General features: G+C 39.6%; 1 protein-coding gene across 26 annotated transcripts in view; it reads left to right on the forward strand.

Moving 5' to 3' along the window:
- The window catches only part of PRIMPOL (primase and DNA directed polymerase), a 45,418-nt gene extending 31,379 nt beyond the window's left edge, over positions 1-14,039 (forward strand). For 16 of the 26 annotated variants that reach the window (XM_063809227.1, XM_001162592.8, XM_016952568.4 and 13 more), the window contains 6 exons: positions 1,261-1,349; positions 4,418-4,507; positions 4,585-4,693; positions 10,583-10,665; positions 10,750-10,796; positions 13,609-14,039. In XM_063809227.1, the coding sequence (XP_063665297.1) occupies positions 1,261-1,349; positions 4,418-4,507; positions 4,585-4,693; positions 10,583-10,665; positions 10,750-10,796; positions 13,609-13,866 (676 nt within the window). In that variant the 3' untranslated portion in view covers positions 13,867-14,039. Of the gene's footprint in view, positions 1-1,260; positions 1,350-4,417; positions 4,508-4,584; positions 4,694-6,651; positions 6,986-10,582; positions 10,666-10,749; positions 10,797-13,293; positions 13,455-13,608 lie in introns of those variants that run through there. The other 10 variants (XM_009448644.5, XM_054683523.2, XM_063809229.1 and 7 more) reach the window with 4 other exon arrangements.
- The last annotated feature ends 11 nt before the right edge of the window (positions 14,040-14,050 follow it).

Raw genomic sequence — 14,050 nt, forward strand, 5'->3', positions numbered from 1 at the left:
TGGGAAAAGCAACTACAGCCCGAAGTGCAGGTAATCTCCCGATTACCCAATCTCGTTTCTTTCGCAGTTTCAATATGAATCTTACAGAGGTGGAGGGTTCTTCTACTGAATACAGTTACCTTGTCTTTTGTGTATTCCAAGTAAATACCAGGTAGTTTACTTCTTGAAATAAAGGCTAAATCCTTTATGGTTATGAATGTACCTTTTCTTTCCGTTAATTTTAATCTGTTTTTCCCCTTTGCTCTCACCCCTCCTTCTTTCTTCATTTCTTCCTATAAGTCACACCTCTAAAATTGTTGTAACAAAAAATTCACAGGCTTTTTGTGTTTGGTGCATAGAGTTATATAGTCGTCTCCTGGTGTCTGTGGGTGATTATTATTCCAAGATCCCTGTGGATACAGAAATCTGCAGGTATAAAAGGATGTAGTATTTTCACATAAGCCACACGCGTCCCCCTACATAATACTGTAAATCCTTCTAGACTACCTACACCTAACATAGTGCACGTGCTATAGAGTTGTTATACTATATTGTTTTTAATTTGTATTATTTTTATTATTTTTATTGTTTTTTTATTTTTATTTTCACTTATTTACTTATTTTTTTGAGATGGAGTCTCACTCTGTCTCCCAGGCTGGAGTGCAGTGGTGCAATCTCAGCTCACTGCAACCTCTGCCTCCTGGGTTCAAGCAGTTCTTCTGCCTCAGCCTCCCATGTAGCTGGAATTACAGGCGCTTGCCACCATGCCCAGCTAATTTTTGTACTTTTAGTAGACGGGGGTTTCACTATGTTGGCCAGGCTGGTCTCAAACTCCTGACCTCAGGTGATTGGCCCATCTCAGCCTCCCAAAGTCCTGGGATTATAGGCGTGAGCCACTGCATCTGGCCTATTTTTATTGTTTTTTAAAAAACATACTTTTGATCTGCGGTTGGTTGAATCCGCAGATATGAAACCATGGACACAGGGCTTCAGCAGTCCTAGAGTCCCCTGATCCATTCTGTAATTAAGGATAGTATTATAAGTAATCACCAACCTACTCTTTTAAAAAAATTATTTTCTTTAATTGACAAATCATATTTTTTTATATGTGTAGGGTTTGTGGTTTTATGGGCAAATGTGGCATAAATGTCCTAGAACAATTATCTGCTGAACAAAGGATTTTAATGAGGAACTATTAGGAATTCAGTGTCCTTTCTGTAGCCAGGCCTTGTTAGTTCCAGTGTAATGGTGCTTTGTTTCTTTTACCTATTTCTTCTTCAGGTTCTCAGATACTTTACGAATTCTTACATGTGAGCCATCTCAGAATAAACAAAAAGGAGTTGGATATTTTAACAGTATCGGCACTTCAGGTAAATTTTTTGATGTTTGTTTTTCTTTTTGAGGCAGCATCTCTCATTGTCACCCAGGCTGGAGTGCAGTGGTGCAATCTCGGCTCACTGCAGCCTCCTCCTCCCAGGCTCAAGCCATCTCCTGCCTCAGCCTCCGGAGTAGTTGGGTTTACAGGTGTGCAGCATCACGCCCAGATAATTTTTGCATTTTTAGTAGAGATGAGATTTCACCATGTTGCCCAGGCTGGTCTCGAACTCCTGGGCTCAAACGATCTGTCTGCCTCAGCCTCCCAAAATGCTGGGGTTATAGGTGCAAGCCACTACACCCAGCTACTTCAGGTAATTTTTAAAAAATAATTTCCTATCAAAATGTAAGGGTACAGAATCTGTGTTGCCTTTAAAATCTTCAGTGTTAAGTGTTCATAATCACTGACCTTTCAAAAACTACCTCTAGCCAAGCACAGGAGCTCACACCTGTAATTCCAGCACTTTGGGAGGCTGAGGCGGGAGGATCACTTGAGCCCAGGAGTTAGAGACAATCCTGAGCAACTTAGCAAAACCCTATCTCTACAAAAAATCCAAAAATTAGCCAGGAATTGTGGTGCATGCCTGTAGTCCCAGCCACTCAGGAGGCTAAGGCAGGAGGATCTCTTGAGGCCAGGAGGTTGAAGCTACAGTGAGTCTTGTTGGTGCCATTGCACTCCAGCCTGGACAGCAGAATCAGACCCTGTCTCAACCAATCAATTAATCAATTAATCAATCAGTAATCTACTTCAGGTTTTCTATCTCAAATGGAAAAAGTATGAGAAAGATGTTTATTAAGAAGTATTATTCACTGGGCGTGGTGGCTCATGCCTCTAATCCCAGCACTTTGGGAGGCCGAGTCGGGCAGATAACCTGAGTTCAGGAGTTTGAGAACAGCCTGGCCAACGTGGTGAAACCACTAAAAATATAAAAATTAGCTGGGCATGGTGGCGGGTGCCTGTAATCCCAGCTACTCAGGAGACTGAGGAGGAGAATCACTTGAACCTGGGAGGCGGAGGTTGCAGTGAGCTGAGATTGTGCCATTGCACTCCAGCATGGGCAACAAGAGTGAGACTCCATCTCAAAAAAAAAAAAAAAAAAAAAAGGATTATTCACTAATTTTCATTTTATGGTGTTTTTCAAAAAACTACAAAAATAATGTAGGTTAACAAAATGAAAACGTAAAGTTCTTTTTCACTCTTCTGTCCATGATCAAAGGCAGGTAACCACTGAAATCATTTGCTATTTAACCTAGAAGAGCGTTTCCTATATTTCCTATATATAGAGAGAGATCTTCCTCAGTCTTTTAATGGTTGTATAGTTTTTCATGGTATAGCTCTGTCATAACTTACCCATTCCTCTACTGAAGAACATAGAGTGTTTTTTTCAAAGATTTCTTACATAAACCCTCCAGTAAACATTTTTATACACATATTTTCGTATATTGTTATTTATAATAGCAAAAAACTGACAGCAATCTAAATGTACAACAAAATTGAATTGGTTATATACTATGAAATCCTCTAGCTGTTAAATTTAAATTTGTGAAGCCTGTATAATGTGGAAAACACCCATTTGTGATGTTAAAAGAAAAACTAGTCTCTAAAATTATGTGTATGGTATGATTACAAGCTTTAAAATATGGATAAGTTTTCTTATGTTTATTTTCTTCTGTCTTATATGTATTTATAGACATTGATTTAGAGTCTGCTTCTCACATTTCCACATTAATATATTTTTCAATATTTCTCCAATTATATATATTATTTTAGTAAGTGAAACATAAACTTCATTTAAAGCAAACTAGATTCTTGTCCTTAAAAGTTAAATGATACTGGCTGGGTACAGTGGCTCACGCCTGTAATCCCAGCACTTTGGGAGGCCAAGGCAGGCGGATCATGAGGTCAAGAGTTCAAGACCAGCCTGACCAACGCAGTGAAACCCCGTCTCTACTAAAAATACAAAAATTAGCAAGGCGTGGTGTTGCATGCCTGTAATCCCAGCTACTCAGGAGGCTGAGGCAGGAGAATTGCTTGAACCCAGAAGGCCGAGCTTGCAGTGAGCCGAGATCGCGCCACTGCACTCCAGCCTGGGCGACAGAGCAAGACTCTGTCTCAAGAAAAAAAAAAAATTAAATGATATTTAAAATAGGTCATTCTAAATTACTACAGTAGCTTTTTAGATAGAAAATATAATTGGATTGTCAGTACCTTCCAGCTAAAGGTCTCAGGGCACACACCTATAGCAGGTCAGCTGAGTGTATTGCCAGGAAAGCAATGGTGAGCACACACCACGGGAAACTTCAGTAAAGTGGGGCATCTTGGGAAGAGGGGGTTGGAAAGGACCGGGAGGATTGGATTTGGGCTTGGAATGGGTGGCTTGGGGGAGTATACCAGGAAGTTTGGGGTTTGTTCTGAGTTGGGTGTTGTTAGGGACAATTCTAGGACTGGTTTTCTTAGTAAAGCTTAACTGAAACGAAATCAGAATAGAAATTAACACTGTAATTTGTTAAAAAAACAAACAAAAAAACCAGCAGTTGCTTCTGTTAGCTGGGATCGGGGGTGTTGGTCATGTTTGTGGTTTGGAAGATGTTCCTGTTTTGCCTGTGTTGGGACATGATTACAGAGTGGTTATCTTTGTGCCTTGAGTCCTCATGACCACAGGGGCCTTATCTTTTGAAGTTCTGTGAGATTGCCTGTGTTCACAGGAGAATGCCCGGCTGAGGTAGGCGTGCCAGGCTAGTGCATGGCAACACCAAGACCTGGCTGATGGAGCTACGCCTGTTCTGGATGTGAGGGACTGCCTTTCTCTTTGCCAAAATAAAGACAGCAGTTGAAATTATTTCAAATGCTTTTTATGAAATTAGTTAACATTTGACCTAATTGAGAGGTTTGAATTTTACCTGCTTCCTTGTAGTGTCACAAACATGAATTGACTGAAATTGCAAAGAGTGAGGGAAGGCTGAGAGATTGCAAAACCCGTAATTGTGCTCAACAACATTTAATCAAAATTTAACTTCTCAACTTTCAGCTATTGTAATTTATAAACCATTCTCTCTGTTGCAGTAGAAACCATTGAAGGTTTTCGGTGTTCTCCCTATCCTGAAGTTGATCATTTTGTTCTTTCTTTGGTGAATAAAGATGGCATTAAAGGAGGTAAAGTTAATCTCATCCTTTGTTAACTGTTATATGATAGAGTGATAGTAGCTTTAGAAACATTATTTGCATTTTAGGAATTCGGCGTTGGAACTACTTTTTCCCAGAAGAATTACTGGTTTATGATATTTGTAAATATCGGTGGTGTGAAAACATTGGAAGAGCCCATAAGAGTAATAATATAATGTAAGTAATATTAATGATTTGTGTGTATTTAACCAATATTATATTTTAAATATTTATAACTTTTAAATAAAGTTGCGAATATGAAAACTATTTTGTTTTAAAAATAAATTTAGTTGTGTTAAATTTCTTTTTTTTTTCCAAGACGAAATCTTGCTCTGTCGCCGAGGCTGGAGTGCAGTGGCGCGATCACAGCTCAGTGCAACCTCCGCCTCCCGGGTTCTAGCAATTCTCCTGCCTCAGCCTCCTAAGTAGCTGGGATTACAGGCGCCTGCCACTACACCCAGCTAATTTTTGTATTTTTAGTAGAGACAAGGTTTCACCATGTTGGCCAGGCTGGTCTCGAACTCCTGACCTTGTGATCCACCCACCTCAGCCTCCCAAAGTCCTGGGATTACAGGTGTGAGCCACTGCACTCAGCTGTTGTATTAAATTTCTATTTGTTGTATATGGTTAGCATTACATAATATTTAATTTAAATGTTGTGATTATTGCGTTGCTTCTAGCATGTCAGCTTTATGTATACTTTCTTTGCTAAGATAACCCCTTAGTATATGTGGAGAGGACAAAGGTGGGGTTGAGCAGGGCTGGGAGAAGGCTGTGGGCAGGGAGCAGTGAGGATGGGAAGCATGCCTGTCCTTCCTCTTGCCATTGGCCCTTGCCACCTTATGGACTCTACGTCGAAAGTGCACAGGTTTGGGCAAGAAGGGATCTCCTCAGTTAGTGTTAAGAGCTGGAGCTAGGATTGTGTTAACTCGTTCAAGACACAGCGTGGTACTGAGGGAACTAGTATTTATTGAATGCTTGCTGTATATGCCAGGCCCTGTTTTAGAGATTTTCTTTAAAACGCCCATGGGAAGAGGAGGGAAAGTAAAGGATAAAGTAAAGCCAGAAATAGAACTTTAAAATATAAAAGGATGTGATTAGAATAGAGAGAAATAGATACCCAGTAGTTATCAGTTATGAGGTGAGAAATTTTGCTGTTTTTTATTTCATGTCAAAGCAACTCCCGTATCCTCAAGCATATGCGGCCTGTGTGCTGGCCATGGGGAATGATTGGGAAGCTCTTGCTGGGAAGCTGGAAACACATTGGGTAGCATGGTTCAGTGCCATACTTGATATACTTAGATTAATTCAATTTAAAAAAAGCTTGCAAAAACTATATGCTCAATACACAAAGCTATAACGTAGAAAACACGAAGGAGATACAGTGCCACAGCCGGGGCGTAACTGCAGCTATCAGTTGACGTTTCTTCTGTTCTTTTTTCTATGCGTATTAACTTACCAAAAAATCATTATCACATGGTGATCATAACACCTTGTATTATGTCTCCATAATCTATTCTGTTTTTTAACTGTGGAATATATCATACATACAAAAGTATAGATAACACACTTTTTTTTATTTTCTGAGATGGAATCTCACTCCGTTGCCCAGGCTGGAGTGCAGTGACATGATCTCAGCTCACTGCAACCTCCGCTTCCTTGATTCAAGTGATTCTCCTGCCTTAGCCTCTCAAGTAGCTGGGATTACAAGTGTGTACTACCATGCCCGGTTAATTTTTGTAATTTTAGTAGAGATGGAGTTTCACCATGTTGGCTGGGCTGGTCTCAAACTCCTGACCTCAAGTGATCTGCCCGCCTTGGCCTCCCAAAGTGCTGGGATTACAGGTGTGAGCCACCGCACCCAGCCAATAACACACTTGTATACGCACATTTTAAAGACTAAAGTGACCACCTGTCGTATCTGCCGCCCACCTTAACAACCAGAAGCTGATCAAACCTCAGAAGCACCTGTGGGCCCAACCCCAATTTCCTTCTCTCCCTGGCCCTCAGAGATGGTAGCCAGTATCCCGATTTTGTGTTCATCTTTTCCTCGCTTTTATGATTTCTCCCATATACGTTCATATCTCTAAACAATATACTGTTTTCTTTTTCTTTTCTTTTGTTTTTTGAGACAGAGTTTCGCTCTTGTCACCCAGGCTGGGGTGCAATCGCACGATCTCGGCTCACTGCAACCTCTCTCTCCCGGGTTCAAGCAATTCTCCGGCCTCAGCCTCCCGAGTAGCTGGGATTACAGGCATGCACCACCATGCCCAGCTAATTTTTTGTATTTTTAGTAGAGACGGGGTTTCTGCATGTTGGTCTGGCTGGTCTCGAACTCCTGACCTCAGGTGATCTGCCTGCCTTGGCTTCCCAAAGTGCTGGGATTACAGGCATGAGCCACCGTGCCCGACCATAAACAATATAGTGTTTTCTTTTGCTTGTTTTCGAATCGCATCCTTTCCCTTGCCTTGCGGTAGCATATCTGTGATTTTCACCCATGTTGCAGCATGTAGCTGTTGCTTATTTGTGTCACTATTGTGCAGCATGCCATGTATATAAATATAAATATGCCACAGTTTATCTGTTTCCCACAGTGGACATTTGGGTTGCTATTATAAACCATGAAGGTGGGAACCGTCTTGTACATATCACCTAGTATACATGTGCTAGAGTTTCTCAAAGTGGACTTGCTGTGTCATGGAATATGCACATAATTAATTTTACTAGATCATAAATTGTTTTCCCAAATGGGTGTGCCAGTTTATAGTCCTGCCAGCAGTGTTTTGAGATTTTTCTACTGTTCCATATTCTCACCAACACTTTAGTATTGTTAGGATTAAAAAATTGGTTTTGCTAATCTGGCAGATGTAAAACAATATTGTAGTTTTCTTGGGAATTTCCCTGATTACTAATGAAGTTCGGGATGGATAATCAAATTACATCCACACAGATCAGAAATCCTGCCCAGTGTCAAGCTTTACTAATAATGTAGGAATACAGTGAATGAAAAGGCACAAATGGGGCAGAGTGAGGCCCGGGGCATCTGGCCCGGCTCCCCTGGCCCTTCCTGCTCTTTCTGACTCAGGAGGAAACCCGAGGCAGGCGTGAGCAATCCATGCACACAGCAGGAAGCACCGAGGTTGTGAATCACCTGCATTTTACACTCAAGTTGCATAGCTGGGTGACATTTCCGGAAAGCATGCCTCATAATGCATTGATTCTAGACTTTTTACCAAATGCAGTTCTAAAGTCAGAAACGTCCTACGAAGAGCATTCTGTAGGTAAGGACTGAACTCCTAGCGTTTGGTCCAGACGTTCCCCGATTTTCTTGGTTCGTGGTTCCCCTGGTGTCTTTGTTTCTTCACATTTTCTCTGAGGCCGACAGAAATACCCGAGCTCTGGTAATGAATTTCAAACAACTTGGTAAGTGTTTATGTCCGAACAGTTTAGTAGCAGTTTGAATAATAGTATCCATAAACTAAAAAAAACACCACTTTTATTTCATTCTTAAATATGATTACTTCTTAATGGGATGTATCCTCTCCATTTTTTCATTTTTTTGAGACAGGGTCGCGCCCTGTCGCCCAGGCCTGAGTGCAGTGTGATGGCCCAGGCTTGAGTGCAGTGTGATGGCCCAGGCTTGAGTGCAGTGTGATGGCCCAGGCTTGAGTGCAGTGTGATGGCCCAGGCTTGAGGACAGAGTGCAGCAGCTCACTGCAGCCTTGATCTCCTGGGCTTGAGCGATCTTCCTGCTTCAGCCTCTCACATAGTTTAGACTACAGGTGTGCCACCATGGCTGGTTAATTTTTAAATTTTTTGTAGATGGGATCTCCCTCTCTTGCCCAGGTTGGCCTTGAACTCCAGCCTTCAAGCTATCCTCCCACCTCAGCCTCCCAAAATGCTGGGATTACAGGTGTGAACCACCTCACCAGGCCTATGTATGCACTCTTAAACCCTGGAATCAGATTAGACCCCACCCTCCCCAACTCATACCTTGTTCTCCATTGATGTTAATGGTGCTTTTTTTTTTTTTTTTTTTTGAGATGGAGTCTTGCTCTGTCACCCAGGCTGAAGTGCAGTGGTGCAATCTCGGCTCACTGCAACCTCTGCCTCCTGGCTTCAAGCAATTCTCCTGCCTCAGCCCCCCGAGTAGCTGGGATTACAGGTGCCCACCACCATGCCTGGCTAATTTTTGTTGTATTTTTATTAGAGATGCGGTTTCACCATGTTGGCCAGGCTGGTCTCGAACTCCTGACCTTGTGATCCACCCACCTCGGCCTCCCAAAGTGCTGGGATTACAGGCGTGAGCCACCACGCCTGGCCTGATGTTAATGGTGCTTTTTATTACAACCACACCCCAAAGCCCAGCTCTACAAAGATGGAGCATGAATGAAAGGAATGAAGTCACATGTGAACTGCAAGCAAGGAGTTTTCAGATTGCTCAAGAAATGTCAAGTATCACTGTGTTTTCTAGAAGTATTTCAATATCCTGCAGTGCCCGGGGCACTTTCCTGTAGAGTTTGGGAGCCACAGCATTATTAGCTCATTAATTGGGAGGCCTGTTACTAGAATGTTTAAGGGAAGATTAGACTAAGTCACCTGCCTTTTTTTGCTCCTGGGTGCAGGTCCCTTACCACCTCCCCATCCCACACCTCACCTACTGCCATGGGGAGTGTTAACCATCTTATTTCCTTTTCTGTAAAATGTGGGAACATTTTCAACTATTTAATCAAATCTTTAAGAATTTTAGTGATTATAGGATTGTGTAGGTTTTCTGTTGCTTTTTAAGTTTGCTTAGTTTATTTTTATGTAGTACTTTATTTTACAAAAATTTTCAAAGTTACTGGCAAAAGTTGTTCACAATATTGTTTTCTTAAAAACATATGATGCATTTAATTTCTAATAACATTTGTGTCTTTGCCTTATTTTTAAATCAATTTTACCCTAATTTCATTTTCTTCAAATGTAGGCCTCGTTGATTCTTTTTACTTTTGTCTTTTATGACTTTCTGCCTTTTATTTATTTATTTACTTATTTATTTATTTAGAGACAGAGTCTCACACTGTCACCCGGGCTGGAGAGCAGTGGCACCAGCTTGGCTCACTGCAACCTCCGCCTCCCAGGTTCAAGTGATTCTCCTGCCTCAGCCTCCCGAGTAGCTGAGATTACAGGTGCCCCCCACCACGCCCAGCTGATTTTTGTATTTTCAGCATAGACAGGGTTTCACTATGTTGGCCAGGCTGGTCTCTTTATTCAGTTCGTTGTTTTCTACGTTAGTTACTTAATCCATGTATCTTTAGCTATTCTTCTTTCATAACACAAGATTTTAAGACTATAAATTACCCTCTAAAGGTGACTTTAGCTGCATTTCACATATTTTAATATGTACACTTCCAGTCCACTCAGGTCTAAGCATTTTCTAATTTCCACTATTTTTCCTTGAACCATTGGTTGTTTCAAGTTGTTCTTAATTTCCAAATTATGGATTTCTATTAAGTTTTATTTCTAAAATTTGCTTTATGCTCAGATAATGTGTTCTGTATGAAGTGATGATTTTAAATTTGATAAAATTCACTTTATAGCTAGCATGGAATTGGTTTTATAAAGAACTGCTTCATATTTACCTATTAGATCAAACTTCTTAATTGCTTTTTGTCATTCATTTTTTCTGTATCCTTATTGGACCTTTTTTGTGGTTATTTGATCTATAAATTACTGAGAGTATGTTTTTTAAAAACCTTGATTTATGGTAGATTTATCATTGTGGTCCTGTCCATTTTTGCTCACATATTTTGCAGCTGTATTATTTGGTGAGTACAGGTTGAGAATTGTTACATCTTCCTGGGGGAACTTTCATCAGTATCTACTTTTTGCCCTGCAGTTCATTTTGTGTGATTTTTGGCAACCACCGTTTTGGTTGGTATATATCTATCCTTATCCTTTTACTTTTTAATTTTTCTCCATCTTTAAGTCTTAGGCATATTTCTTGGAACAGCATGCAGCTGGATTTTGTTTTCTACCCAGTCTTGGTATTAATACTACTTTTTTTTTTTTTTAAACATAAAGGATTCTGGTTGATCTGAAAAATGAAGTTTGGTATCAAAAATGTCATGACCCTGTATGTAAAGCAGAAAACTTCAAATCTGACTGTAAGTTACTAATTTTTACATTTACCACAAAGTAAAAATTAGATAGCTGTAATATGTAATAGTTCTGCTATCTTTCTGATTCAGGTTTCCCATTACCTGCTGAAGTATGTCTCCTGTTTCTTTTCAAAGAGGTAAGTACAGATTTTAGTGTCTTTCTCCTTACCAGGGAGTTCTTGGTACAATAGTATACCTGAGCCATGAGTAGTGTCCAGATAGCTTTGAAACCCATTTGGTACCTTGTTTTCACTTATGACTGTATTATAGGAATATATTGTAGTGATTTTCCCATTTCAGCACATATCTGATAATACAAATCTTTTTTTTTTTTTTTTACTGCTGCTTGAGGTGTACAGTTTAATCAGTCCCAGACATTTAAGAAGTTTCCCATATTTTGCTTTTCAAAGTAACAAAATACCCATCTTTGTATTTCTTTGAACATCTGTATCTGTAGGATGAATTTCTAGAAGCAGAATTGTGTCAAAGGGCATATTCAGTTTTAATTTTGGTAGGTATTACCAGGTTGTCAAACCAACATTTTTCTCTTAAAGATTTTTTATTTACCCAAATAATTAACGTGCATTGTAGAATGAATTGAAAATACATAAAATTAGGTCAGGCACAGTGGCTCAGGCCTGTAATCCCAGCACTTTGAGAGGCCGAGGCAGGCAGATCACTTGAGGTCATGAGTTTGAGACCAGCCTGGCCAACATGGAGAAACCCCATCTCTACTAAAAACACAAAAATTAGCCAGGTGTGGTGGCCTATGCCTATAATCCCAGCTACTCAGGAGGCTGAGGCAGGAGAATCCCTTGAACCTGGGAGGTGGAGGTTGCAGTGAGCTGGTATCACGCCATTACACTCCAGCCTGGGAGACAGAGCGACTCTGCCTCAAAAAAAAAAAAAAAAAAAAAAAAAGAAAGAAAATACATAAAATTAGGAAATACACAAGAAGCAAAGAGGAAAGAATCTTCCTTACTCATTTGACCAGAAATAAATGATACACGTTTTGGCACGTACCTTCGAGAATTTATGTATGCTCATTTTTTTTTTGAAGTGATAGCACACATACTATTTCAGTTTTTTTTCTAAAGTATCACAAATATTTTTAGTACCTATTATCAAATTGCTCTCCATAAAAAGTATAGGATATTAGACCTCCACAGATAATTTATGAGAGCACCTATTACCTCACACTTTGCCAGCAGTGCTTGTTTACCTCGAATCACTACCAATCTGGTAGGCAAAATGCAGTACCTCAGTTGTTTTAATTTGCATTTCTGTAATGAACTTTTTTCGGATTCACTATTAGTATTTCTATAATGAAATGCCTGTACCTGTCCTCTGTCCATTTTTCTGTAACTTTTTTGCAGTAATTAAGTACTGTTTTTGACGTATTTCACTTTTAAATTGTAGTTTGTGTTTTGTTTTTTGTCACATCTGTCAGCTTTCTCCTCTATAGTGTTAGTAGAATAAAAGAAGTTACCTGCTACAAGCAGAACAGGTGATTGGGTTTATATTCTAGAAAACTCAGTCTTAACACGTCTCTCGAAAAAACTCCATACGTTTGAAATGGTGGAAATTCCATTCTTGGTCTGCAAGAGCTGGACATAAAATAACTGATAGCCAGATTCTCTGGCAAAATACCAGGTTAAAATGTGTTTTGAAATAACCAAGAACAAAGTAAATTTTAAAAAATAAACTGTCTCCAAGAGGAGGAGGATTGCATCGCCCTTGTTGGTCTGGATTGTGATTTAGATATTCGTGGTTGCAGTGGATTTTTAAGCTACTTTTTCCGCTTATCTACTAACACCTCAAAAATACCAAGTTGAAAGTACCATTGGTCAGTATTACCACTACTTGGACATAACTTGTTAAAGTAAGATATATAATGAACACACATGTAGCTGTCACTTAGTTTTCAGTTAACATTTTGCCTCTCCTGCTTCATCTTGTTTTTTAAAACAAATATTTTAAATTACCAGTTGGTGTTATTTATACCTGCTTTTCTATTGCACTGATATTTCATTGGTCACCTGATTTTAAATTTACTATAAAGGCCTAACCTACAGAAATGTACAAGAATAAGGAACTCTGCTGTCTGTCCTCTATTGAGATCTGCCATTTGTTAACACTTGGCCACATTGGTTTTCTCCCTCTTACTGTATACATACGCATTATTTTTGATGACTCTCTTAAACTGCAGACATCAAAACCCTTCATCTAATATTTAAGCACGTAGCAGAAAGAATAAGACATTCTGTAGCTTTTTTAATGACAGGGGGGTATCATGTTGCCCGGGCTGGTCTCAAACTCCTGGCCTCAAGCAGTCCTCCCGTCTCAGCCTCCCCAGTAGCTGGGATTACAGGCACGTGCCACTGCACTGAATAAGGACATTCTTTACATAAATAATGTATTGGGCGGATCAACTAAATGTCTATACTGAAGACATTCTATGGTAAAATAATTGAGACAATACTATTATGTAATATACAATCCAGTCATATTTTGGCAACTGTTTTTAATCTTTTTTCAATCCATGTTTACGATTTGCTAAATACTTTAAAATTTAAAGCATGGGTACTAAGTCCATTGTCAAGATAGCAAATTTATCTTCTGATTTGTCTTCAGCTGGACTGTCCACTTGTTAAAAAATTAAATCCACCCTTGCTCTTCCGTCGGGGAATATTGAAAAGTATGTGCACAGAACTGTAGGTAATTTCAAATTTGGAGTTTCAAGTGTGTCTGAGCTTCAGTGCAGCAACGTTTGAATCAGTGCACTCATTCCCACGGTGAGATATCGGAGACAGCATTCCTCCTGCATATTCACTTTAGTATCTGTCACTTAATACCTTACTTCAACATAGAGTATAAGGTTAAATCACATATCCTGAGTAAATATTTTCCTATCCCACTCCTCTCTATCCCTTCACCACTGAAATAAAGGAAGAAGAGTTTACAACAGATGAAGCAGATGAAACTAGGAGCAATGAAACCCAGAATCCTCATAAACCATCACCTAGCAGGCTGTCAACAGGTGCATCTGCTGATGCTGTCTGGGATAATGGCATTGATGATGCTTATTTTTTAGAAGCTACTGAAGATGCTGAATTAGCTGAAGCTGCAGAGAACAGTCTTCTCAGTTATAACAGTGAAGTGGATGAAATTCCTGATGAACTAATTATAGAAGTATTACAAGAGTAACTAATTCACTATGAACACTTTTGTCACCAGGCTATAATTTGCCTGATGTCTGTGAGATTTGATAAATATATCATTCAACCTGTTTATATAAACTAAGTTTTATTACTTTGCTTTCCAATTTTTGTTTTTTACTTCTGTAAACCAATTTCATTAAAAATTAGCTTTGGTGTAAATTCAGGAGAAA

Source organism: Pan troglodytes, chromosome 3 (assembly GCF_028858775.2).
Source record: "Pan troglodytes isolate AG18354 chromosome 3, NHGRI_mPanTro3-v2.0_pri, whole genome shotgun sequence".
Classification (NCBI taxonomy): domain Eukaryota; kingdom Metazoa; phylum Chordata; class Mammalia; order Primates; family Hominidae; genus Pan; species Pan troglodytes.